Genomic DNA, 27,561 nt, shown 5'->3' with positions numbered 1-27,561 from the left:
CTCCTGGGGGTTCCGACGGTCCCGAGGCCACAACGGGCGAGAAGAAGCCCCCCGCCCCAGCGATTTGCCAGGTGAGTGAGCCGAGGTCTCCGGCCGCCTCACAGGCAGTACAGCTTCCTCCAGGCGCGGCCAAGGGGGAGGAGTACGGCTGGCGCCAGGCCAGGGGAGGAAGCCCCGGGAACCCCTCACGCCACCTGGCCCGCAACCCGGAAGCAGATGCGGACTGCGCGGCGCAGCAGGGGTTGCGGTTCCGGGTCGGGCCGCGCCGCAGCCTGCGCTTCGCTTGTCGCCGCAGCGCCCCGCCCCGGCGCTCCGGACTTGAGCAGTCAGTGGCCGCCCGACAGCTCCCAGGGCCACATGGCTGAGGGGGACGCAGGGAGCGACCAGAGGCAGGTGAGGCCCCGGCGGGGTGCCGACCTCCAGGGTCGGCTAGGCCTCGCCTCGCCGCCCCGGGCCTCCTCCGCCGAGGGGCCCTCCACTCGGGGGCGCCCCAGGTCCCACCTGCACCGCCCGGGCCGCTAGCCGTGCCGTATGCTCTACCGGGTTCCATTTTCTCGGTGCTTTTTCTCGGCCGAGCACTCTCATGCCGGCCTCGCCCGGCCTCGGCGGGCTGGGCCTGCCTCGGATGGTGTCATCGTCAAACCATCAGCACGTGACTGCGCAGCTCCGGGCCGGAGGCAGAAACCCGGGTTCTGCTCCTCGCGCAGTCTCCGCCGGGTCACCTTGGACAAGCCACTTAGGAGCCCCGGTTTCTGCCTTTGCAAAACGGGCAATACTAACACAGATCCTGGAGTTCTTCGAGGACCCACTGATTCTTACTCCTCTTGGTATTGAGCTTTCCCCTGTGCGTGGCTCACGTGGGCGCCCTTAAAGCTTTCCTACTGGGTTGTGACTACAAAATGAGATAACAAGTTGAATGCATGCTTTGCTTCCCATTTCACCTTTAGGTCCGATTCTTTTTCTTTTTTTAACCCCAAAAGAATAATTTCAGAAATGTTTGATTTCCAAAAACCCAAGCCAATCACCCATCCTCGTGCCCAAATCCAAAACAAAAACCAACGGAGGTGATACCCAGTAGGACTATAGGGCTAGTAAGTAACAACGCTACTGGGGAGTGAGGGTGGGGTTACCTGTTAAAAATGAAAAGGTGGAGAAGATACATTTATCCTTTCACTTGTGGATCTCACTACAGGACAGGGGGGTGCATACATATTTTGGCTCAGTAGTGGCCCAAAGCACCGTGTGTGTAGTGTAGCAAGGCTGGTTCCCGTCATTGCAATGGTGTCTGGCAACCACCCAGAGTACAACATGGTGACCTGCTGCTAAGAAGGTTTGGCAGTGTTCATTCAGGGATCCTTCATTTAGGCTAGTAATGTTACAGACAAATGCCTTATAAAGGAGTAAGGAAAACTCAGTTTTTTAGGGTATGTACATGCGTTGACTTTTTTCCCCCCATCAACTTCTTTCAGAATGAGGAAATTGAAGCAATGGCAGCTATATATGGCGAGGAATGGTGTGTCATCGATGACTGTGCCAAAATATTTTGTATTAGAATTAGCGACGATATAGATGACCCCAAATGGACACTTTGCTTGCAGGTATTTTTTTCCCCTTTCTTTGTGGCCATTTACTAGTTACAACGTTGACTTTGTATGGTTAACTATTGTATTTCTCTAATAACTATTCTTGTATGGCTTTTTCTAAATTGTCTTTTTGTTGGCTTTCATTAACAATAGATTATCTAAACGTATGGGTAATTAAACCTCAGCTCATTCTCAAGTCATGCTTTAATTGTTAGTGTCAATCTTTCCTATCCTAGTTATTTTAATTATTGAAATCTTCTTAATGTACCATTGACAGAGTTGAGTTTCATTTCCTTTCATTATCCTGTCCTTTTAATAGAGACTCTAAACCTGGGAAGATAGCTAACATTTAAGAGGAAGAATAGGTTAGTAATTTAGATGATTCATAGAGTAGATACTCATTTCTTTATTAGTTGGAAATTAATTGTGGGTAAGATAAAAAATGAGAAGATTGATACGGCTTTCTATTTTAATGCTTATTCTTTGATGACTGCCTATACTTACAGCGTAAGAGATGACAAATTGAGTTTTTATCAGTATTTGTCTTTAATAATACTGTTTTGAAAAGAAATCTGTATGGTTTTCTACTTAAGTGTTAGCTGATAATGTATTTAATAATATTGTTTTTTAGTATTTCTTCAGAAAAATTCCTGTAACATGTTACAATGCCTCTCTGTTTATTTAGGGTTAGGGTATAATGCCCCTATTCAGTTTTTCTTTTCTTTCATCTTTGTCCTCCCACCTTTTTTTTTTTTTTTTTTTTTACTTTCATTGCTTTTATACTTTCTCTGCAAGTAATAAGCTCCTTAAAAAATTGGTATTGTAATTCGCAAAATATTTAAGGTAGAAACATAAATAGGAGGGAATTCTCTCCCAAGATTTAACAAAACAATGGTTTTGTTTTTTAGTTTGGCAAGTTAGAAATTTGTCCAGTGACTAGCTTTATAAATACTGTTATTTTTGAGCCGTGAAGTGTAAACAGATTTGTTTTTAAACTGCTTTGTAGGTGATGCTACCAAATGAATACCCAGGTACAGCTCCACCTATCTATCAACTGAAGTAAGCTCTATTTCCACATTTACATTTTTATAAAAATGTCAAATTTTTCAATAATTGTTTATACTGTACATTATGTTGCTATAAAATATAGCAAACAATATATATAGAAGTTACAATGTGTGTAGAAGTTAATGCCTTTGGACTTTCTATAGAGCGTTTAAATTAAAAATTAAATTATATATAAACACATTGAAGAATGCCACTTAGTATAAAAGAGAATCACAGGGTTTATAGGGTAAAATAGCTACAGAATTGTCTTTTGAAGTGAAGAAGGTAATCTTCCTTCCTAGACAATCTAGTAATCTAGAAACCCTGGTCTGTAGAGTTTCTCCTAACCTGGTTCTGCCACAGGTCTGACCACAGTTCCTTGACATGCCTCTGCCTAAGACCCCCTGCCTTCCAAGAATTTTACCCATGGTTCTTCTCGTGTTTCTTCCTTCCCCTTAATGTTGAGGAACTATTTTCTCAGCAGCCTAAGTTTAATCTTAATGAGTCATGACCTGTTGATTGCACTTAACCTTTGATCAGCCTTGCCTACTTGACCTACTAAGATGTATAAACCTCCATGAACAGAATTGCATTGAATCTCAATTACTAAAATTTTTACTTTCCAGTGGAATTTTTAGTATGTTTTAAAACCACAGAAGTAAAATTTGCCATTAATAATGGTTCTGTAATTTTAAAATTTTTATTTGTTGAAAACAATAGATGTAATTATAAAATGGTTGTAAACATAAATGCATTTCACAGAAAAAGTTAATATTTTTTTAACAATTATGTGGCAACTAACTTATTTGTTAGAGCTGTTTTGGAGATACCAGTTAGAAAAAAATGGTACTTCCTGAGAGTGTGGCAAATGCGTAAATCTGGAAATTCAGATTCTGGAACCTGTTTTGCCACTTACGTAAACTTGGACAGTTTTATGATATCCTATGAACTCACCCCTGTTTTTTAAATGATATTTTAATTGAATAATATTGGTGTTAGCTTCATCATATTTTCCTGGGAGGACTAAATGAGTTAATGCCAACGAAAGCATTTTGGAACTGTATAGATTTATGATATAAGATAACGTTTTAATGAAAATAGATGATTTTTAAAAGTTAAATAAGACCAACTTGTGATTTAGTCACTAATTTCTGTTTGAGATATAAACAGAATCCTCAAATAATCTTTATTGTGTTTTATTTAATCTTAGTGCTCCTTGGCTTACAGGGCAAGAACGTGCGGATTTATCGAATAGCCTTGAGGAAATATATATGTAAGTGACAGGTAATTTAAAAAATTCTATTAGTGGTTCTATTGTGGGCTTTTTTGATACTGTGATACGTTAGGGCCTTTCCCAAACTTTTTGTTAAGCTGCTTTTCCATTAACAAAAGGATGCACTTGAAGAGTCCTTGAAAGATTGGTTAAATAATATAATTTTAGATATACATTTATATGACTTCTGCTTAGATACAAACATGTAGTAATATATAGAACTAGTAACTATAAAAAACACTTAACCAGCTTGTGAAAGTAAATCCAGAGATACTACTCTTGTCTTGATATTTTCACAGACTATGTTGAATGAAACTGGTAATAGCAGAATTGTAAATATAATTATTTATTAAACGATGGTATACTTTTGATGGTAATTTTCTTGTCTTAGGCCATAAGACTTAGAGTCTCTTGCTATACTATATTATTCACTGTTCCATTCATTCAACAAATACTATATGCCATGCATCGTACTAGTTCCTGGATACATATAGTTAGCAAAAACAGAAATGGTTCCTGTTTTCATGGCATTTAGAATTTGCCAGTAGGAGATGTATTACTTAATAACATCGTAAAAATTTATGTAAAACTACAGCTGTGATAAATTCTATAAAAAGAAGGATATTAATGTGTAGTACTAATTGAGTTTAAAACAAGACCTGGCCTAGTTTAGGAGGTAAGAGGTGCCTTGTTTGACTTAAGAGCAGAATTACTTAGGTGAAGATAACTCCAGTGAAAGGCCACAACGTGTACAAAGCCTCTGTGTCAAGGAGCTTGGCACATTTAAAGACACAGAGTAATGGTATGAAGTGGGAAGAGAGAGGAGGAAAGAGAAGGGTGTCTAGTGAGAAAATGACCTGGCGAGGTCTGCAGGGAAGTCATACATAGTCCTGTAGGCCACGTTAAAGATTTTTGTCTTTATCCTAATACCCATGGGAAGCAGAGAAGGGTTTAAGTGGTGTGATGCCGTGATAAGATTTTCGCTTTGAAAACACCATTCTGTTTCTGTGTGGAGATTGATAGGAAGGGAACAAGAATATAGATGTAGGACATCAGTTAGGAGCCTAATGCAGTAGTCCAGAGAAGATATGACTGACTTGTGTAAGTGACAGGTGATTTAAAAAATCACCTTTTAATGAGATATTAATTTAGTAAGACAAATAATGTTTTGGAATATCAGCTTTACAGTAATCCATGAATTGGTAAGGATTGTCTTGTGTGTTCTAAGTGGCCACCTATTTGGTATAGTGAGAGTACCCCCTTTGTATTTCTGGGATCTAGGCCAGGTTACTTTTTTCCCCAAAAATACTATATTTAATTTAAAAATGGTTTGATTCTTTTGTTCCTTCCTAGAGGAAGTGTAGTCTTCTTGAGTCTCCAGCTTTATACTTGACTCCTGAAATAACCGAGAACTAGACATACCAATAGGAGATGCCGCCATTTAGTGTTTCCATCATCCGCAGCATATCAGTATTATTTATTTACTCAAATGTTTTGTGATACCTGTCCCTAACCTTACTGGCCACTCCTATTTTTGTGCCCCCAACAAACTGCTTTGTGTAATTCTTTCTTATGCTTTTTTACCAGTTTATCTCCCCCCTTTAAGTAGAATAAGATAAAAATATTGAAAATTTATTCACCAGTGACGTAGTTAGTAACTGTATTTCTTCTGGACATTTTTCAGTTCTTACTTAACCTCAGTAAATTGGGGGGTTGAATACTTCCTCTTTCTCAAACAACTTCCCACACTTGGCTTCCATCATTTAATCATATTCATTAGTTAAATTTTTCTCTTACCTATGCACAGTGTCATGCACTCTGAAGTGGCTTCCCATCTGTCTTTTTTCTCTCCAAATTCCTGCCTCCTCCTTTACTGAAAGATACACTTCCATAGGACACAACTATTCTCTCTGACTAGTTCAGTTGAGCTATTTAAGAATTAGGATGGATCAGAAATTACAAAGCAGTTTGTTCTAAAGATAGAATATGGTTCATACTGTCTCCTTTCTTACTAAAGGACTTGAATAACCCAAGTCCAATGGTAGTATTTTCACACATGTGGTCTAAATAGAAATACCCATTGTTTTTAAGGTTTATGTGACAACTTTTAATCATAGTTTTCCATAAAATTCCAGCAGAGGGCAGCAAGTGAAAAATATTACTGGTTTTGGAAAATTAAACATGAGATAAATGTATGAATAAAGTTCTCAATGTTTATAATTTCACTGTGTTCTAAATATTGTAACTATTGAGATTTTCATATTTATTTAGCATCATTTTGAATGCTAAATTGGATTTTTCCCTAAGTAAGATGTTATAGTTTGTTTCCTCTTATGTAGGGAGGTAAGAAGTCAGAAAACCAACAGTTTTTCCATAAACATTTATTGAGTATCTCCTATATGCTGGCATTCTGTTAGGAGTTTGAAATTTAAAAATTAAGATACCAATACAGTATAGTGACATAATTACTGCCAGATTTGAACCAAGTGCTATAGTAGCATTTTTTAGAGGTTTTAGGAACAGATTATCTCTGGACATGTGGGTGAGGCTGTAAAGGAGGGTTCCATTGGGAAGGTGACCTTTGAGCATAGCGTTTGCCAGGTGATCAAAGGGGAAACTGCATGAGTAAAATCATGTAGGTCTGAAGCATCTTCAGAGTTCAGCAAGTAGTATAAGATACCAGGTATAAATTGAGGTACGTATAAGAAGAAAGAACCTGTAAACTGGGATAAGGGGGTTGGGCATTATCTTGTAGGCTCTAGGCCATTTAGGTGGGCAGTGGGTGGTGGTGAATTAATCAGATTTGTATAGCAATGTAGAGGATGGGCTGTGAAGAGTTTGTAGGAAGGGACACCATAGGAAGAGCAGAGCAGTCTGTAACTCAGGAGGGAGATGATGGAGGCCTTTATTAAGCCAAGAAGAATGTGGGTGAAGAATGGTCAGTTAAAGAAATATTTAAGAATAAAACTAGGATTTAGTGATTAACTGTAGATTAATTTGCTTATCTCTTATTTTTAAATATTTTTTATGTGGATATTTTGAATATTTGAAAATAATTATTTTAAGAAAACCAAAGATCAATAACAGATTTAAAGATACTTAGAACATTATACAAATTGGTGATGTTTAAGAGAAAATGAAAGGGATTAGAATTTTTTTTTGTAGTAGTGAACTTATGATGGCCCCTGTCAACAATATTTAATTTAAAATCCAATGATTAATTTCCCACAGCTCTTCATATTTTCATGTATTGCGGAGTTTTAGATTTGAAAGTTGGAAAGTGAGGCTTGTCAAAGCAGAAATTGCACCAAAGTTAAACAAGCAAAGAAGACTATTCAAGACTTGTAATAGGGGAGAGAGGCAGAACTCAGTTTGAACTCAACTTCCTGAAACAAAGGCAGGAGAATTTTTAAGGGCTGGGATGTGCTAGTAGAAAAGTACTGGAGGGTGTTCGGGGGAGGTTGATCAATGAGATATGTCCGGCACATTTTTATTTCCTGAGTTTGCAATGTGTTTCTCTGTGATTAGGCCATCTGTGTTTGCTAACTGTTGCTCATCTGAAGTTAGGCTCCTACTCTCCGTCAGAGGCTGGGAAATACTGTCTCCCTTCATGATCACGTTTCAAAAGGGTGGCTCGCAGGTCCTTGAGAAAGACACTCCTAGGCTGTAAAACTGACGAGTCTTCTTAAAAGGAGTCTATATATCCCAAAGGAGCAAAAAGTTTATAATGACAAGTTTTCTAGAGCAAATACTCTAAGAAAAGGGAGGTCAGGGCCTAGAGTCAGAAGTTGTGCCCGTCTGAAGTTTAGTCAAGCTGAGGTTTTTGTCTTAGGCCTCTGGAGTCAGTTTTTGAAATAGTGTGACCTCTTGGAGTCTATTTTCTTATATGTAAAATGAGGATAACAGAGTAATATCATTGTGAGGATTCAGTGACATAATTCATGTAATGTACTTCAGCACTATATAATAACAGCTCTCATTTTTGTTCTTACTAAGAATCGTATCATCTAATTTTGTCATTTTGAAAATGAGAACGAAAATTCAGAGATGGAGTGATTTGTCTAAGGTCACATAGCATAGTGCATTTTAGTGAGTAGCTTTACCCTTAAATCAATAAATAATGGAAAATTAAAGATAGAAAAATTAAAGCTACAAGTAAAAGTAGAGTCAAAAGTAGCTTGACCTTGTTTTGATCATTCTAGAATGGATAGTATATTTTAGTTATTCACAAAATATCTCAACTAAAATATCAGTTTTTAATCCAGTTCGGTCTTTTATTCAATTTGAAACAAATTTTATTCCAAACTTTTTATATTTAGCTACTTTACCATAATTGAACTTCATAAATAAAAGCTTGGCATTTCGCTTTATAATAAGTAGTTCTCAGATTTTGCACCAGAGTCCTTAGGAATTACCTGACTTTCTCCAGAATTGTTGGGGGAAGGGAGGCGGGGTACAAGAAAGAGGACTCCCAGATTTTGTCTGTTTTAATTTATTTTTGATTCTGCGAGCGGTTTCATTACAGCTATGGCAAAAGTTTGAAAACGACCAAATCCTAGTGGATAGTTAAAAGATAAGAACAAATTATTTCCACAACAGAAGATACAAATACAGCAGTAATAACAACACGTTTTTGTTTTTTTTTTTTAAGATTTTATTGGGGAAGGGGAACAGGATTTTATTGGGGAACAGTGTGTACTTCCAGGACTTTTTTCCAAGTCAAGTTTTTGTTCTTTTAATCTTAGTTGTGGAGGGTGCCGTTCAGCTTCAAGTTGTCCTCTCAATCTTAGTTGGGGAGGACACAGCTCAGCTCCAGGTACAGTTGCGGTTGCTAGTTGCAGGGGGCGCTGCCCACCATTCCTTGCGGGAGTCGAACCGGCAACCTTGTGGTTGAGAGGACGCATTCCAACCAACTGAGCCATCCAGGAGCTCTACGGCAGCTCAGCTCAAGGTGCCGTGTTCAATCTTAGTTGCAGGGGGCAGACCCCACCATCCCTTGCGGGACTTGAGGAGTTGAATCGGCAACATTGTGGTTGAGAGCCTACTGGCCCATGTGGGAATCGAACCGGCAGCCTTCGGAGTAAGGAGCACAGAGCTCCAATCGCCTGAGCCACCGGGCCGGCCCAACAACACATTTTTAAAAAATCCCACCATCAGTGATAGAATTTTGGAGTCCGAAGGAAAGAATAGTTTTCATTTTCTTCAGGAAACCTTTTACACCCACTACAACTTTCTACACTGGATTTTACTAAGTCTAGTTAAGTGCCAGGGAAGAAGGAAGCATTTAGTAAACGATGCTGAGTGCTGTTCTATATTCTTTCGCAGGAAGCCATGGGCCAAAGGAGAGGAGATTTGGAGTTAAGGTTTAGTTTTTTCTTTATTATTTGGAAATACTGTTAAAATTCTTCCAAGGTATCCCACCCCCCACCCCCCTAACCAGCAACAAAATCTGAATGTGAACATATATTTGCAGAGGGATGATTTGCCTGTCTCAAAGAGTGGTTGGTTGTAAGGATGAGTTAACAAAGCAGTTTCTGCCTGTCATCTATATAGTAGGTGTTCAGTAAACACTAGATATTAGTATTACTAATTTTGGTAATGATGATGATATGGAGAATTCAATAGAATGAGATTTGGAGATGGAGAGAGTTGCCTGCAAAACCATCCGTTTGTAAGGACAATTATAAACACTGAGATAAGGGACCCAGTTTTCTCATTAACTAACCATACCCCCAGGGCTGCATGTAGTGCTTGGTTTATAGACCCTGAAAGATTTGTTGAGTGAATGAAGATAGGTTCACTTCAAAAGAAACTATTTTGTAAGGTAAGACAAGATGCTCTAAATCTGTTTTATATAGATGAGGAAACTGAAACTCAGAGTTCAAGTGGCTTACTTGCCTGAGGGCGCCCCTGCTTGATAGGAGAGCTAACTGCTGTGGGCAGACCTGAGCTTTGGAGTAGTAAGTCTGCATTCCATCTGGCTGTGGGCTTCTTAACACTTAAAAGACTGTCTTACACAAATTAACTGATCTCTCTAGGTCTGTTTTCTCATTTGTACAATGGGGAAATAATACCTATTTATTTGACAGTTATGAGTATTAAATGTGTTGATGCACATAATGTACTTTAGGCTTAGTATATACTCAATACTTTTTACCTTTTTCTGCCTCTCTAACTAAGTTTTATTGAGGAGAGGATGGGAGTGGGAATTGTTTAAAAGAAAGTCAACCAACATCCTTAATTTTTATAAACCTTTCTAATTGATTCTTCTTGCTCCCCCTAAAAAGACAGGTTACCAAAAACACAGAGGATTGTTTTAGTGCTAAGGAGTTACTGGACGGGTGACATGGGGAAGATTTGAGGGTACCGAATTATTTGAAAACAGTTTTGTTTTCTTCTGTTTGCATGTTTTGAAAGTTTCCTTTGCTGGGTGCTGATGAGTGATGATAAAGATAATGGTTTCAAGGGAAACTTTTAGAGGGAGGTAAGGTGTTGTTAGGAAATAGTGTGGTGATTTCTGTAAATATACATACTAAAACTTATCGAAAATTAGTGTCATTCCCTGAAGAGTAAACACTTGGGCCTTTATTTCATTGCTGTTGCCATTATTTAACATAATTCTGTGGACATGAACCATGATACGTTCTTTTTCTCAATGATCCTTTGAGATAGATTTAATTATCTGAGGCAACCAGATGTTATTTGGAAACCAAATGTATCAATCTGGGCAATAGAATATTTTGTCAAAAACAAACTATGAATATAAAGTTGTTGCATTGATTGTCTTTTAAGTCTTGTAAAGCAAGTAAGCTCTCTGAGGACTCCCTTGATCGGACATCAATTAGTGAAACTATATCCACTGAAAAACTAAATCACATTTATAGCTATCTAATTCATCTAGTTCAAGTTCAGAAATTTTCTTTCCCTTCTTTTGCTGTAGCTCTTCTGCTTATTTTAAGTAAGCAATGTTAATTTTGGAGCCAGTTGGAATTTTTAATGTTGATATAAACAATCTATATTAAATACTCATCCACGAATGTTAGTAAATCTCATGTTTTTATAAATTTTATAAATTCTTTTTTAAAAGACATGGCTAGATTGCATATAATGTCTCAGGTTGAAAATATGTTGTATTTTCTTGAATTTGAGAAGGAAACTTTTTAAAATAACAAATATTTTTCCCCTGAATTTTGTTTAGAGAGAATATTGGTGAAAGTATTCTTTACCTCTGGGTGGAGAAAATAAGAGATGTTCTAATACAGAAATCTCAGATGACAGAACCAGGTAGGATTGAAAAATATTATCAGTGCTCTTTTAACTTACAGTAATCACATTTTCACATTGATATTCTAATTGAAATTTTTAATGAAAATATGTATTGCTGTGGAAAGTTCATTTACTCATGTAATTTTGGTTATTTCTTTGTATACAGTTTAGCCTCTGGTTTCATATTATAGTCTTATAGAAATAGAATTTTATAGTTATAGAATTTAGGTCAAAAAATCTTTGCTTTCTTTGATTATTGTTAAGGTATTATGAACCATGTAGCATTCTTTATGAATTATTAGAATATATAAGTTAGACATTAGCTTCAAATGAGTATCGTATTTATAGAAAAAGAACTTTAAAAACCACACTGACTGAAATTTAACATAAAAATTGACTTTGAAAATTGATTTTTTAAAATTAAGATATAATTCACATACCATAATTCTTTAGCCTTTATAAATGTATGATTTAATGGTTTTAGTATATTCCAAAGTTGTACAACCATCACCACTATCTAATTTCAGGACATTTGAAAATTATTATTTTGTTCTATTATTATTTTATTGAATCATTAAGTATATGACAACATGCAAATTTCTGATGTTTCCTATTTACTTTGCTAGTCTTTGTTCCAGTTACCATAGAGGCCTTTTAGAGAGGGAAATAACTATTTAACCTGATTTTATTTCCAAATTGAGTTGTATTGTTATTATTGATAGAATGGTTTTCAATTTGGAAAAAGAGGGATTAAAAAAAAAAAAACCCGATAGTTTATCTACTAATGTTTTTGAAGGTTATTTACAGGGAACCAATTATTTAGGACTCCCTTAGCAGAATCAGTATACATATAGTTGATAGTATATATTTTTTTCAGATAATTTTACTATTTTTCAATAGAAGCAAATATTTTTACTGCTTCCATTAAAATCAAAGAGATAAATGAAGATATTCTGTTCATGTGACAATTTTCTTTAAGTATTTTCCTTAAGGTTTTATAACCCATGTTCTGATTTTGCAGCATTTCAGGGCATCTATGAGAAAAGTGGTCTCAAAACAAAATTGTATTGAATGTCAACTGTAAATGAAAAAAAAAATTGATTTTTGCCAATCCACTATTCTAGAGTGTCAGATAATTGCAAAAATGGAATGTATACCAGTAAAATACAGCACTCAAAAAAGTTTGAGATCACTCAGCTCTTAGGAAGTTTTAAAAATTATTGATCTTAAAAATGATATTTTCCCTTTCTTCCTTATAGCCATAATTTAGTTTAGCAACTCTTCAAATTTTACTTACTGATTTTTGTAAAATTTACAATATGAAATTTTTAGAAATTTTGTTTGGAATTTTTTCTTAATCAAAAATTGTTTTTGTAAACTTCATATTAAATGGAAGGCTTAGTAAATCCATAGAACTAATAAAGGTACAAGTTAGTGGTCAGGACATCTCATGAGAATTAGTATCCTCTGTAAGGCACCTACTTGACAAGTAATTATTTTGATTTTATTGTTAATCTTCAGTAGAAATTTCTTTATTATTTCATTTTTTCTACAATAGAAATTTTGAAATAATTGTATACAACTATTTACAATGTTTAAAAATTCTGAACTAATTTTAGACTACAAAAAAGTTGCAAAAATAGAATATAGAGCTCTCATATCTCTCACCTTGCTTTCCCTAGTAACATCTTACATAACCATAGTATAATTATGAAGAATAGGAAAATAACATTGGTACAACTTTAAAGAGCTTCTTCAAATTTCACTTATTTTTCCACTAGTGTCCTTTTTGCTCTTATAGGATGCTGTCCAGGATTCTATGTTGCATTTAGTTGTTATTTCTCCTGACTCTCTTCTAGTCTATAAACAGTTACTCAGTCTTTCTTTGACTTTTGTGACATTTTATGACTGGACACTTTGGAAGAGAACTGATTGACTGTTTTTATAGAATGTCCCTCAGTTTGGGTTTGGCTGTTGTTTTCTCATGATTGGAGTAAGATTAGGCATTTTGGCAAGAATACCACAAAAATGATATTGTGTCCTTCACAGTGCATTATGTCAAGGAGCACATGATACTAGTATGCTTTATTATTGGTTATGTTTACTTTGATCACTTGGTTAAGGTGGTATCTGCCAGATGTCTCCACTGCAAAGTCACTGTTTTAGTCAAGGTTCTCCAGAGAAACAGAACCAATAGATGTGGGGAGGGAGAGAGAGGGAGAGAGAGGAGAGAGAGGAGGGAGGGAGGGAGGGAGGGAGGGAGAGAGAGAGAGAGAGAGAGAGAGAGAGAGAGAGAGAGAGAGAGAGGAGGAAGGGGGTGGAGAGAGGGAGCAATTAATTTATTTTAAGGAATTGGCTTGAGATGGTGGAGATGGCAAGTCCAACATCTGCAGGGTAGGCTGGCAGGCTGAAGACCTAGGGAAGAATTGATGTTGCATTGCAGCTCAAGTCTGAAGGCTGTCTGCTGGCAGGAGTCCTTCTTCCTCTGGGGAAATCAGTCCTTTTTTTTTATATAAAGACTTTAACTGGATGAAGCTCACATTGTGGAAGGCAGTTGGCTTTACTTAAAGTCAGTTGATTTAAATGTGAATTCTATCCGAGAAATACCTTTACAGAAACATCTAGAATAGTGCTTGACCAAACATCTGGATACTGTGGCCTAGCCAAATTGACAAATGAAATTAACCATCACAGTTACTGTCTTTTCCTTTGCAGTTCATAAGTATCTTGGGGGGAGATACTTTGAGACTATGCTAATACTCTATTCCACCTTAAAGGTTCACTCACTAATTTTAGTATCCATTAGTATATCTTGTTTACATTATTTATTACAATATTTAGGTGTTTGCCTAATGGTGATCGCATTTCCTTCTTTCCCTCTACATTTAATTTAATTAGAATTCTGTTGTGAAGAAGAGATGTTTCTTTCTCCCATTTATTTATTTGATTATTTATACCAGTATGAACTCATGTATATTTTGTTCCGTGGGTTAAAATTTCATATTGTCATTATTTTGCTCAAATTGTTTCAGGTTTGCCCTTTAGGAGCTCCTTCAGGTTAGGCTCCTGTGTTCTTTTGATGAGCTCCCATCTTTTTTTGAACACTTGTTTTACTCTCTGGAATCACAAAATATTCCAGGCTCATCTTGCATTTTTCTTGCTTCAACTATGGAATCAACCACTTCTCATAGAAGCCTGGTTCCTTCTATTGAAAAAATGATGTTTAGAGACCAATACCAATGATTGGTTAAGTGTAATTTCTTGTTGTCTTTGTAGATCACTCACACAATGTCTCATATCCACATAGGCCCAGACATAAAGAAGAAAACTGAAGAGGAAGATGTTGAATGTGACGAGGATATTATTTTAGCCTGTCAACCAGAAAATCCAGTCAAAGCATTACATTTTGATATCAGTAAAAATCGAACAGGTATAGTTTTACTCATTTCCTTTGAGGAAAGTGAATTGTAGTATTATGAATTGTTTTAGAAATGGTTTAGAAATTTAGTAAACTTCTACATGTTAGGAAATAGTTACTAAGTTGCAGAGACTTGAGGGTTTTTTGCCCCCTGACTGCTGGTCATTCTGGTGTTTGCTTGGTCTATCCTGGTGAGGCAAGAAGTAGAAACTTACTTTTATTTTTATTTTTTCTACTTTCTAGAGTTTTGAATTAGTAGTTGGTGAAATTGAAAACAAGAAAAGTTGTGTTAATGTTTTCAATTCACATCGTGTTTTTATATTTCTATTTTGAAATCCTCTGTTGTCTTCTTATGTCTGAGTTAAATTTTTGTTTATGCTCACAAAATAAGTAATTGAAGTACAACCACTGAATTAAGCTAGTAAAATGCCTTTAAGATTTTAGTTTTTGCTTATGCAAATTTGTTCCATAGTCAAGTGGTATTCAACTTATGAAAGTTTGATGTGATAAATCAGCTCTGTGTTTCTATCAGAAAGTATGTTCCACTTTAATTTTAAAATTTTGAATGATATGTTCCAGAAAGTTTGAAAAGTATGTTCCATTTTAGTATTTTAAAATTTTGAATGATACTAGTTTCCTTCAGTCTCTTATAAAAACATGATAGATCAGAGGGAACATGCATTCTCTTTGAACTCCTATCCATTATACAGCAGCTTTTAAACAGTGTTATGAAGGTTTAAAGTTCTTACATTGTGTCTCAGGACTAGTGGAAGGGGATGAAGAGGAAATGGAAGAGTGGGGGAAAGGATCCAGGACTCCTAGTCCAGCTTCAATCTAAGTAGCTCCCATTTTATTCATTTATGTCTTTGTGGATTTGGCATAAGATTTCTTTCGGGAAACAGGATCCACCTTTAAAAAAGTGAAAATCACAGTCATAATAAATAACACCCAGTTCATATTGACCTTAGAAATGTACTTGTGCAGTGGTCACAATCCATTCAAGAAGAGGCACTATCGGGGGCAAAGTAAAACATCCTGCTACACCTGGTTTCTTTTCCTGGTCCTGCTACAAAGCAGTGAAGTGATTTTGGGAAAGTTATTTAAAGCCCTCCAGAAATGTTTTTACATGTCTTAGTTGAAGTATTTCATCAATTGTAAGGTAAGCTGACTTGGTAAGATTCAACGGATTAGTGAATAGAAATAGGAAAAATTGTAATTCTTTTGTCCTAAATAACTTTTCATCTTAAATGAGTCAGGTACAGCAGCTAGAATGGTTGGTAAGTTTCTCAACAGAATTAAGGGTAAATTAGTGGTTCTTAGACTTGTTTAAGAGACAGAATAAGTGGAAATCATGATACCTTATGGAATACCACCTCGATGTATTATTAATATATTTAATTCAATCCTATGAAGTAGGAACAGTTTTATTAGCAGAAGACATTATATTATAACTATACAAAATAAAATCATAAGTTTCCAAACCCAGAAGTCTATCAACAGTAGAATGGATAAATAAATTATGGTATATTAACAGCTGTCAATTTTTTTGGTCTCAGGACCCCTTTACTCTTAAAAATTAGATACTGTACCACCTTATACTACTGCAGCAGTCCAAGATTTGAGTACCAACCCACCACTTCCACTGGGTGATCTTGGCAGGTGAAAATCATTTATAAGTCAAGTAGATTTATGTTATATACAATATATTTTGAAACATTTTAGTTAAAATTATAATTTAATTTTAATAAATAACTATTAATGGTATTTGCATTGATTTCCATGTAATTTACATTTCTTTTCTTCTCCCCCTCACCCCTGCTCACACCATTGCCAATTTTTTATTATTTGAATATTTGAATTTTAAAAATAAAAGTAATGTAATTCTTTAAATTTATAGAAATAGAAGAATTACCTCCGATTGATCATGGCATTCCTATTACAGACCGAAGAAGTACTTTTCAGGCACACTTGGCTCCAGTAGTTTGTCCCAAACAGGTAAAGTTACTAAGTCCAGCTCACTTTGATGTTTTTACCAAAGTAATTCAAGCAAGTGGTTTTGCAGTAATATCCTTATTATTGTTAATAGTTTAATTTTCATGTAAGATAAAAAATATTTGTTGATTTACCTGCCCCTAAATTATTCTGAATCATGGAAGATTTGTTTTGTTTCTGTTTGTCACAGCTTTCAAAATTGTATCTAAACTCTGACTGGGGCTTAACCTTTTAATGGATTTTCAAACAGGAAAAACTCATTGTGGTGCTGTAGAAAATTATGACTTGTTAAAAAGAATTATTTGTCCTTTTGCATGGGCATTGTAGAAAACCAGTCCGTTCCATTGTTGCCAAATTAAGGGGACTGACCTGAATTCCTTTTCCTTACTGCTTCCTGATCTTTGGCGATCTGATTCTCACCCAAGAATATCAAATGGGAAACTTTTCATTGAAAAACTGTATTTCTAGGTCTTTGTCTTTTTCACTCTTTTTTCGGCAGAATCATTTTCTTCTTCCTTGGTGCTACAATCTAGCCCTATTTAAACTTTATTGATGTAAGAGGCAATTTCAACACTACCTATAAAGTTAAATTAACGAAAAATAAAGTCTCATTAATTTAGCATAGGTTTTAAGCATTAGTCTCTTTCCTTTGGTCTCTACAGCTCCTCTACTTTCTCAACTCTTCTAAAGACTTGACCTATAGGGATACAGTTCTTTGTACCAGGCTCCCCTTTCACTCTCTTTTAGCCTCTGGAAGAGCAAGTGTTTTTCTGCATTGATTTGTGGTCAGGATAACAGCTTTTGGTGTAGGCTTCTGGGCTTTTCTCTCTGGAACCTGATTTTGCCCATGGCCCTTGCTCATAATCTTGTTGCCAAGCTCCTCCCTAGATACTCTATTCTTTATCTGTTCATCCTGGATCCTCTTTCTGTTTCTAATTATAGTCACACTTAGACTTGAAGGATCATGATTTGTGAGCGCTGAAATAACTCTTAGAGGTCAGTGTCTATTTTATTGATCAGGAATCTGAGAATCCAAAAGGTTAAAAAAATGATAAACATAATGTTGCACAATTTCTGATCCAAATTCGTCTCCTTGATTTCAACTCAGTCGTCCCTACCTGTAATATTTCTTCTACACTCTTTGCCAATTACCTTTCTAAAAGATCTGACCATGTGTCACTCCCCCCACGCCCCCACCCCCACACAATCTGATGATTTCCATTGTCATTAAGGAAAAATCTAAACTTACTGTACAAAGTCATTTGTGATCTGACCTGAGCTTTATCATTCAGGAAGTATCTTCTATCATCTTCTCATGCATACTCTAAGTTACAGTTCCATAAAACTGTTGGCCACTTCCTGAACCTTTCTCTTTTATGTCTCTGATAGGATTGCCAGATGAAATACAGGATACCTAGTTAAATTGGAATTTCAGATAAACATTATTACATGTGACATACTTATAATAAGGTTATTTGTGGTTTATCTGAAATTCCAACTTAACGGAACATCCTTTATTTTTGTTTGCTAAATCTGATGCATGTGCACATGCTGTTTCCTCTGAATGAAATGGCTTCTTCCTGCCCCACATCCCTCTTCCCTTTTGATGCAGAAAATTGCTACTTATCTTTCAAGATGTGACTAATGCTTCCTCCTCTGTGAACCTTATGTGACTCCCAGAGAGAGTTGGTTTCATAACATTTGGAACATACCATTACTGTGTACCTATCACACTGGATACATAAATTTGTTAAATTTTCAGAGTTCATTTTTAGGGATTCTCATATTTACATTTAAAATTCTCTACATGGGGAAAAAATTTTCATGTTCAAGCATCCTAGACATAGTGCTCAAATATTTGTTGATAATTGGTGTTCAAAAATACCAGGTCCGGCATTTTTATTCCAATTGAGAGCACCAGTTTATGCCTCTAAAATGAGGAGGAAACTTTGGAAGTGGCTTTTTCAAAGTATAGAAGATTCTTTAAATAGCCGATGCAATACCATAGTATTTATATAAATATGCTTTAAGATATTTTTCTAGTATTTATTTACAAAGCAAATAAAAAGTATACATTAATTTATTTATATTACTGCTGTTTTTAAGGTGAAAATGGTTCTTGCCAAATTGTATGAGAATAAGAAAATAGCTAGTGCCACCCACAACATTTATGCGTACCGGTGAGTGATCATCACAATTTTAGGAATGTGCAGTTTATAAAACAACAGAAGAAACATGCATGATTTTAAAAAATAACTGTTATGTGTTTTTTCCATTATGAAAGTAATAATCATGTGTAGCATATTTGGAAACTGCAGAAAAGAAAAGTCAGATGGAAAATTAGCCGTATTTCTACCATTAAATGTAACCGATAATATTTTGATATATTTTGTCTTTTCTATGCAAAGTTTATCTTTTCAATGCTTTACCCTAGTATGTCCTATTTTTTCTTAATTTAACAAAATCATTTTCCCATATTGTTATAATTGCATTTATAAACATTATTTTAATGGCTGTATAATATTTGTTTGAGGCTCCAAACTACAATTTGTTTAACCATTTCCGTTTTTGTTTCAGTTTTTCATATTTTTCACTATTGTAAAGGATAGTCCCATGAACATCTTTGTTTACATTTTAGACTGTTTTCTTGGGATCGGTTCTGGTTGCTTCAGATTTTTTTTTGAAATGAAATGGGAGTATAACTAAATAGGAAGATAGAATAGATTCCTAGAAGTATTAATTATCAAAAAGTATGAACATTTTTGAAACTCCTGATACATATTGCCAAATTTTTTTCAGAGTTTTTCTTTTAAACCAATTTATGCTCCCATTAACAATGAATTCAGGGTGCTTCTTTCATTTTGAGTACTACAGTGTCATACAAATCTTTGCTGATTTGTTAGTAAAGAGATGAATGGTATAAATATGCAGATTAGTACAGACGTAAAGAACATAGTTTAGGATGGAAATAAATCAGAATATAGACATAGGGACTTGGTGCCAATTTAAAATGTGATTGTGACTATTTGTAAAATCTAGGCTATTTGAACTCAAAAAAATCCATCACTTTGGGTACATGAGTTTTTAATATTATTAAGTCACATCCTTTTAAGTGCCAAAACTTAGAAACACTATTTGTTATATAATTCCAGAGTAGCACTTGACAGAAATTTGATGTTTTCTTATGAGTTAGATCATCAGTATAAAAATGAGGAATTAGATTGTGCTTGCTCTCAGTGTTTAGACTATGCTGTAAAAGTATTAATAGTTACATTCATTCATCCCATGTGTTTATTGAGTGCCTATTTTGTGCTGAGCACTTTATAAAAGTTAATTCTGATTATTTCAGCAACTCTGCCACTGTAGATAGGTTCACTTTTTCAAGATAACACAATTGTCAAGTGGTAGAGCTGAATTTGATAATCTAATTTCATTTATCTCTATTTTATTCCTACATGGCTGTGAGGCTGCACCTTCAACAATTGCTGTGCATAATTCTGATTCTAAGTTATCAAAAAATTAAATAATATGCTGGATAGTCTATTTCAGGCCGCAGATTTTTGGGTCTTAAGTTCTTGTGTTTTTGTTGCTTTTGCATATTAATGGGTGATCACCTGTCACTTCTCACAAATGTCAACGTGATTACATGTAGCAGTCCCCTCCACCTTACATTATTGATACTTGGGAATAAAAGAGAGAAACTTGTCAGAATTATATTGTCAGATAAGACTAAAAAGGCACAAAGCTGAGGCCTGAAGGACTCCATTGGGAGTAAAATAAATGACCTTTATTTGGTACATGGACTTTGTGTTGTGTATTTTGAATGTTTAGGGTCCTTTTAAGGTTACTTCCTGGTTCTGGGGTTATGTTCCCCCTTTGGAGTTGTGGGGCATCTTCAGGCTACTGGTACACACAGCTGCCTGATGCCACATCATTATCTTTCTACAAGGAAAGAGTTAGTGAAAATGTCCATGGTGTTTCATTTTTTTAAAAACCTAACAGTACTGATTTATATAGACAAATTTTCTTCATTTGTTTCATAAAATTATGGTGTTAAATTATAATTACAAGCCTAATATAAACCAGTCGCTGATTCCTTTTTGCCTTAAATTTGCCATATAAAATTTTGTTTAATAGTACTAACTTTCTTTTCTTCGAACAAAATCAACTCTAAATAATAATACAGCCTGGTCATAGTAGGTGGGCAGTAAATACCAAGGGTGCCAAAACCCAAAATGTGTACAAGTGGACACTTTGGTCAACATTGCTCAAGCAGTAGTTCACCATAAGCAGAAGTGTCTAGACGCTGATGATAACCACTTTGAGCACCTCTTGTAATTGTAGAACGGAAACGTGACTTGTATTCATCTTTCGTTATTGGTATATGTTGACTATTACAATTTTAATAGTTTTTTTCCTTTCTTAAAATGTGTATACATTTTTCTGGCACCCTTTGTATTTATTGAGTGAATGAATGGATAGATGGACAGTGGATGGAAAGACGAATGAATGAATGAATGAATGAATATGATTGCTATAATAAAATTAACATAATTGATTTAGGTGTATAGATAAAGTAGTATCTGGCTTTTTATGGCCATAGCCAGAGAGATATTTTTGCTACATTTGCCTAGTCCTGGATGGTACCACTTGTAGGGGCCTTAGCAATCCACTAGATGGCATACCTTAACTGGTACTATTTTCTTTTTATTCTCGCACTTATTTGTCAAGCTTATTCTACTACAAAGCCCTACGTTATTATTACAAATACTAACTTTCCAGATAATTTGAATGGGTAAAAGTACCATGATTTATTTCTGATATTAATAACTCTCCAGCGGTAAATTACAGAGAAAAAGAAATCTTATAAATCTTAACTCAAAATGGGGAAGGTAGAAAAATACTTGATGGCTAGAATAAGATGTGAAAAATATATAAAATATTAACTTTTGTTGGTTTCGTCACCTCCATCTTTTTTATATACTTTTCTCTCTTTCACCAGATCTTAGGGTCTTTGAAGACATGAGTACACCACTTATTTCTTTTATGTCATTTCACAATGCCTATTCTATATGGTATATTCTCAATAAATGTTTTTCAGTGAGTACTTTACATAACCTCATAGCTTTAAGGTTAAATTAAGTGAGGGAAGTTTCAGATGGGTAAACTCACCTTCCCATAATTGCAGTGTTTCTGATTTGAAGGAGACACCTTGATTCCTAGCTTTCCCAAATATAAAAAGTGAAACATACTGGATAGTAAGTTATCAGTGAAAATATATCTTAACATGTAGTTCAAGAAGGATTTTTTTTTTTTTAAACAAATGTGCTGATTTTGGAAGTAAATTGATTGCAATAAGTATAAAGAAGTAACTTTTATTATAACATTTTGAGATTTCAAGGTGTAACACTGTTATATGTATTTCTAGAATATATTGTGAGGATAAACAGACCTTCTTACAGGATTGTGAAGATGATGGGGAAACAGCCGCTGGTGGGCGTCTTCTCCATCTCATGGAGGTAAGTGTAACTTAAACCCTGTTAATTCTCTTCTATGAGCCAGAAAATTTCTCAACAAAACAGAGCTTGATTTAGGAATAAGTAAATCAGGTAGACCATGTAACATACGATATATTTGGTTGAATTAGTAGTTAATTTTTTAACTCTGACTGAGAGAAAATTTTAACCATTGGATATGGGATAGAAAACAAAGGGTTAATAAGTGTTGTGCTTTCAAGCTCTTTCAGTCATAGACAATAGAAGGTTGTCTTCAACTCTGGAAAAACTGCTTTTTGGTTTTTGATAATTTCTTCCCCTTTATTTTCTGTATTCTGTCTTTGTGAAATTCCTGTTAGTTGGGTATTGGACCTTCTGGATAGATCCAGAATGTTTCTTTTTTATTAAGTTGTCATTTCATTGCCTTATGTTCTGAGACATTTTCTTGACTGTCTTCCAAAATTTCTATTGAATTAAAAAAATTTTTTTAGCAACCATGTATTTAATTGTCAAAGAGTTCTTTTTGTTTTCTTTTTCCTTTTTCATGGTGTGCTGTTCTGGTTTTATAGATGCAATATGTTCTAAAATTTCTCTGAATATACTAATTAGAGGTGGTTTTTTTGTTTTTTGGTTTTTTTTAAGATGTTCTCTCAAATTTTGCCTGGTTCATTTTAGTTTGTTTATCTTGTCCTTTCTCTTTCATGCTGCTGGATTTTCTTCATCTGTCTGGTGATCATTGATTGTCCATTAGTTTTAAGAATGGATTGTTTTTTATTTCCTAAGGTAGTTGCTATAGTTTCTTCTGCTATTGTATGTGGAGGTTTGTTTTCTAACCAGGCCATTCCCTTGATAGGAACTCTGTGTGTGGGTCAGGCCTGTAGACTGGTGGGCTTCACCTTAAGGGCAGCATTTGACAAATATCAAACTGAGGAAGACCTTACTGGTAGGCATCAGCGATTACCCATGCAGTCCCAGTTCGCTCTACTAGTTTGTTCAGAAGTAGGGTGTGTGGTTGTTTTGTCCAGGAGTAAAAGGCTGTCTAAACAGCTTTTCTGGTTGAAGTCACCAAGAACTGGAACCCTATCTGCATGATCTCCCCCTTCACTCTGCCTGGTTGCCCCAAAGTTTGGAATTTGAGGACACTGTGGAGCACAGTGTTTGTTTTCCAAATTCCCTTCTCATAACGTTCTTCCCCTGAATTGTTAGTAATCTCACTCTGCTCACGCGTGTGGTTCTGCCGTTAAAGTTGGGGAAATTTTGTGTGCAGTTTTGTATATGGATTATTTCACTCTCCTTTAAAAGTCACATTTGTACATGTCTATATATATATCTAATTATGCCTCTGAAAATAACAGATTTTGAATGTGAGAAATGTCATGGTGGTAGTATCACGCTGGTATGGAGGGATTCTGCTAGGACCAGATCGCTTCAAACATATCAACAACTGTGCCAGAAACATACTAGTGGAGAAGAACTACACAAATTCACCGGTAAGTGGTTATTGATGTTATGTCTAAGAGTTTCTCACCATTGCCTGTGAAATTAAAAAACAAAAAAAAAGCAAAATTAAGAATGAATCAGAATTTGTGGGGTGCATTAGAACAACCTTTGGACTAGGAAACTGGAGACTTACGTTCTAGTCAAAACCATGTGACTGGCCAGTTGTGCGACCTTGGGTAGATAACTTCGTCTCTTCAAACCTTAATTTCATAGACTCATAGAGTTTTATAAAAGCCTTCAAGACTAATTACACTCCCTAAAATTGAGGCTCAGAGAGGTTGCAGCTAATAACTACAGTGAATTAGATGTTCTTTAGACATCTATAAAATTCTAACATTTTGTTAGTATCAAAGCATCTCCTCTTTCCCCTGGCATGTCTTTAGATGCCTTCTTCCTTTATACTTTAAGGGTTTCTCTTTATTTCATATTTTGTAAGTATGTTCATATCTATTGTATTTAAACCCTGCTGCCTTACTTTGGAAAGTGGATAATAGATTAAATATTGCAATTATTCATGCATAAATCTGTTAGATAAATGAGTGTTTTCCTTGATTATCCTTGATTGTTTTGTAAATATTTAAATAGATTTTAAGTGAAAATGCCCTATAAAACAGGAAGATGATAAATATGGAAGTAATTATACTTTCTCTGTTATGTTCTATGTGATTAGATTTAAGGTTCCTAAGCTAAGTATCTTCATACAAATGAAAAGATACTACATTGATTTTTGTCTTTTTCAGGAGGAATCATCTAAGGCTTTGGGAAAGAATAAAAAAGTAAGAAAGGACAAGAAGAGGAGTGAACATTAATACCTGAAACTATATGAAAGGTTAATTTGCCTATAATTATATACAAATTCCACAGTCATTAAAGAATATATTGTGCAGAGAGGGAATCCTAGACTGCTCAAGTCAGCCAATTCATCGTGGACACCAACATTATCTTTTCTTCTTTGGTTATATCATCTGCTAAAAATAGAGAACTTGTGATATATTCATGTGTGTTTCAAGGCAGATTCAGAAGGATTGATTTGAACTTAATCACCACTTCACCTAATTTTTGGAAGGTAACAGTTGCCCAGGGCAGTACCTGAATTAACTGTCCATTTCAGTACATGTCAAGTGCCTTTGTTAGGTGAGGAAGATATGTCTCTGGAGGAATATAAATACTTGATTTCTTGTCATCGGGATTCTCATTTTGTTAAATGAATATTGCCTTTTACTGCTCTTTATGGCTTATTGAAACAGGAGCTCACCGAAGATTGATCTTAGAGAGTTTCTTCTTGTGATTTTAGTTCATAAGTATGTCACCTTTCATTTTATAGTGTTCATCATTGAGTAATGGATTGATTAAGTGAAAATCCAGGAGTATCCATCTGCAGTTATGTGTTGAAGTAATTCATCTAACATTTGATCACATAAGTGTTATGCCTCAATTTCTGTCGCACATTGGTGATTGTGAAATTTCAGAAAGTGATTTTCTAGCCTCTACCTTTTTTGTTTAATTCTTGTAATGTGAAGCTATAAATGTGGAGTGTCAGTAGTCTTCTCCCACCCCTGAAATGTGTTGGTGTAATATTCTCACTTCTTTTGACAACCTAGAAGTTCCTTTCCTGTGATCTTCATTGAGGAGTTAGAACTGCGCGAGAAGCTATGCTGTGGTTAAGGACATTTATAGAATGGGATAGAAGTGGCAGAATGACAATGGTGAAGGGCAAGGATACGTTGTGTTGTTATGGAAATGTGGTGCACGTGTCCCACCTGTGCTCCAGCCATCTTTCTCAATTCCATTACTTTGTGGAGAGAAGGAACAAATGCTCTGATTGGAAAAACAAAGAAAAATCTCTCTTTCCCCCTATTCTTGTCAAATCTTCCTTTTCATCAGTGTTTTATGTTCCTTCTTTCATCCTCAAGTTGTATGGTTTATCTCTAGGCATCTAGACAATAAATCTGACTTTGAGATGTAACAAGTCATTATCCATTCCCTTTCAGATTGATTATAATTATTAAACTTTAATTACCACAGATTTGCCTAATATTCCCTTCCAAAGAGAGGGAACAGAAATTAGGAGGCAACTTGGGATGGTGTGGGAGCATGGGAAGCATCAAAGCAAAGTGGACACAGACATGTTTTTTTTTTTCTGTTCTCTGATGTTTTACCTTTAAAAAACATCCTTACTTGCTATTTGTTTCTTGCTATTTTTAATAAGAATCTAGTAAATAGCTTTACCCTAGGATGGATTCTGAGAAATAAAATCTAAATGATATTTGTTGTGTGTTTAATGTTACCAGTTACCAAGTCATCAGAGGATGACATGTATTTAGAACACTTACTTCAGATTCCATGAAAAATTAAGTATGTCCTATGTGTTAACTTAAAATAAGTGAAGTTAAAAACCATTAATTAAAATAATTTCACAATTTTGGCATATCAGACCTGTGATAGAAGATATAAAACAGTAAGACTTTGGTGCTGCAGAAAAATAAATGTGAGTTAATTTGTCTGCACCAGCAACTTTGAATTTCTTTCTTGCTGTTTTATCTAATATTTATTTAGGTCTTTATGGAAAACCTGTATATCTGGGATTTCATTTTCCTTTCTTTAAAAACAATCTTATTATTGCTTCTTTCTACAAAATTATTAACCACATTTTCCCGACTAAAAATCTTAATCTCCTATGTCCAGTAAGTTAGTAAACAGAGATCTAAAAATCTCCAATTCTGAAAATTGAGTTATTTCACACTCTACCATTATGGACCCTAACTAGTGATAATATCTTTTTTCTCTTTAAAATTTATCTCAACTAGAGGATTTTCAACTTTTCCAAATAATAATTTTCTATAGCCAGATCTATGCTGTGGCATATTTTATAGTATATTGTATTAGTTAAAAATATTCTCCATATGCCAGAATATAAGAGCAAGTAGCATCTACTTTTTAAATGGGAATAGCAGTATGATTTGGAGGTATATATCATGAAACAGAGCCTATTTGAAGAGAGCTATATCAAACTAATCACAACCAAGAAAGAATAGCATGAAGCAGATACTGTTTGTTGAGAAGGTGAAATTTATTGGGAAATTGTATAATCACCTCTAATTTCACTATCTAAATATAACCATTAGTGACATTTGGTATGTACATCCTTCTATTTTTTTCCTATGCATGATTTTGTACATATGCTATTTTTCTTCCCATAAAAATGGTATTAAACTGTATATACTGTTTTGTATCTTGATATTTCATATAGAAATATATTGTTAACATTTTCCCATGTCAATAAATATTACTCTATGGCTTAAATTTTTATGGCTATGTCATATTCTGTCTTCTGGTGTATCATAATATACTAACTAGTTCCCACTTGTTTCCAGTTTTTAAGTTTTTTCATTTTTCACGGTTATAAATAGCTATGAAAAAATCATTGTATGCCGAGTTTTATATATTATCTCTGGTTACTTTCTTAGAAAAAATTCCTAGAAATGGAATTTCTTTGTCAAATGGTTGCATATTCTAATAACTTGATTTGGATTAGCCAAATTACTCTCTGGAAAAGCTTATCAGTTATATCTCCATTAGCATCGTGTTAGAATATACTTAGAATACCAATCAAAGATGTGGAAAAGAGGAAGTCTGGTAGATAAGAGTAGCAATAACTTTTTTTTTTAATTTACCTTTTTTTGTTTTGAATTATAGACTCACAAAAAGTTATAAAAATACTCAGCTTTTTCTAATGGTAACAGCTTACATAACTACAGTATTTTTTTTTCTGTTACAAACTTTTTAAATTAAAGTTTATTGGGATGACAACTGTTAGTAAAGTTACATAGGTTTCAAGTGTGCAATTCTGTAATGCATCATCTATATATCATGTGTGTTCACCTAGAGTCAGTTCTTCCATCACCATATATTTAGCCTTTTACCCTCATCTACCACCTCCCTCCCCCTTTACCCTCTGGTAACCACTAAACTATTGTCTGTGTCTAT

At 35.0% G+C, this 27,561-nt stretch overlaps 1 protein-coding gene across 4 annotated transcripts; it reads left to right on the top strand.

Annotated features, from left to right (window-relative positions):
* The first annotated feature begins 237 nt into the window (after positions 1 to 237).
* IMPACT (impact RWD domain protein) lies at positions 238 to 26,877 on the top strand. 4 transcript variants are annotated; one of them, XM_019741241.2, is made up of 11 exons: positions 238 to 393; positions 1,470 to 1,598; positions 2,590 to 2,642; positions 3,841 to 3,903; positions 11,102 to 11,187; positions 14,477 to 14,599; positions 16,485 to 16,582; positions 18,686 to 18,759; positions 22,008 to 22,098; positions 23,430 to 23,564; positions 24,315 to 26,877. In XM_019741241.2, the coding sequence occupies exons 1-11, from the start codon at positions 358 to 360 to the stop codon at positions 24,381 to 24,383; spliced, it is 957 nt and encodes a 318-aa protein (XP_019596800.2). In that variant the 5' UTR covers positions 238 to 357; the 3' UTR covers positions 24,384 to 26,877. The 4 variants fall into 4 exon arrangements, with proteins under 4 accessions (XP_019596800.2, XP_019596801.2, XP_019596799.2 ...); XM_019741242.2 differs by lacking the exon at positions 24,315 to 26,877 and adding an exon at positions 22,826 to 22,857 and having other exon boundaries at positions 246 to 844; XM_019741240.2 differs by having other exon boundaries at positions 249 to 844.
* Positions 26,878 to 27,561: the final 684 nt, after the last annotated feature.

This window comes from Rhinolophus sinicus, linkage group LG09, assembly GCF_036562045.2.
Source record: "Rhinolophus sinicus isolate RSC01 linkage group LG09, ASM3656204v1, whole genome shotgun sequence".
In the NCBI taxonomy this organism is placed as follows: Eukaryota; Metazoa; Chordata; class Mammalia; order Chiroptera; family Rhinolophidae; genus Rhinolophus; species Rhinolophus sinicus.
The sequence above is the reverse complement of the archived record's forward strand: the minus strand, read 5'-3'. Positions and strand labels throughout refer to the sequence as shown.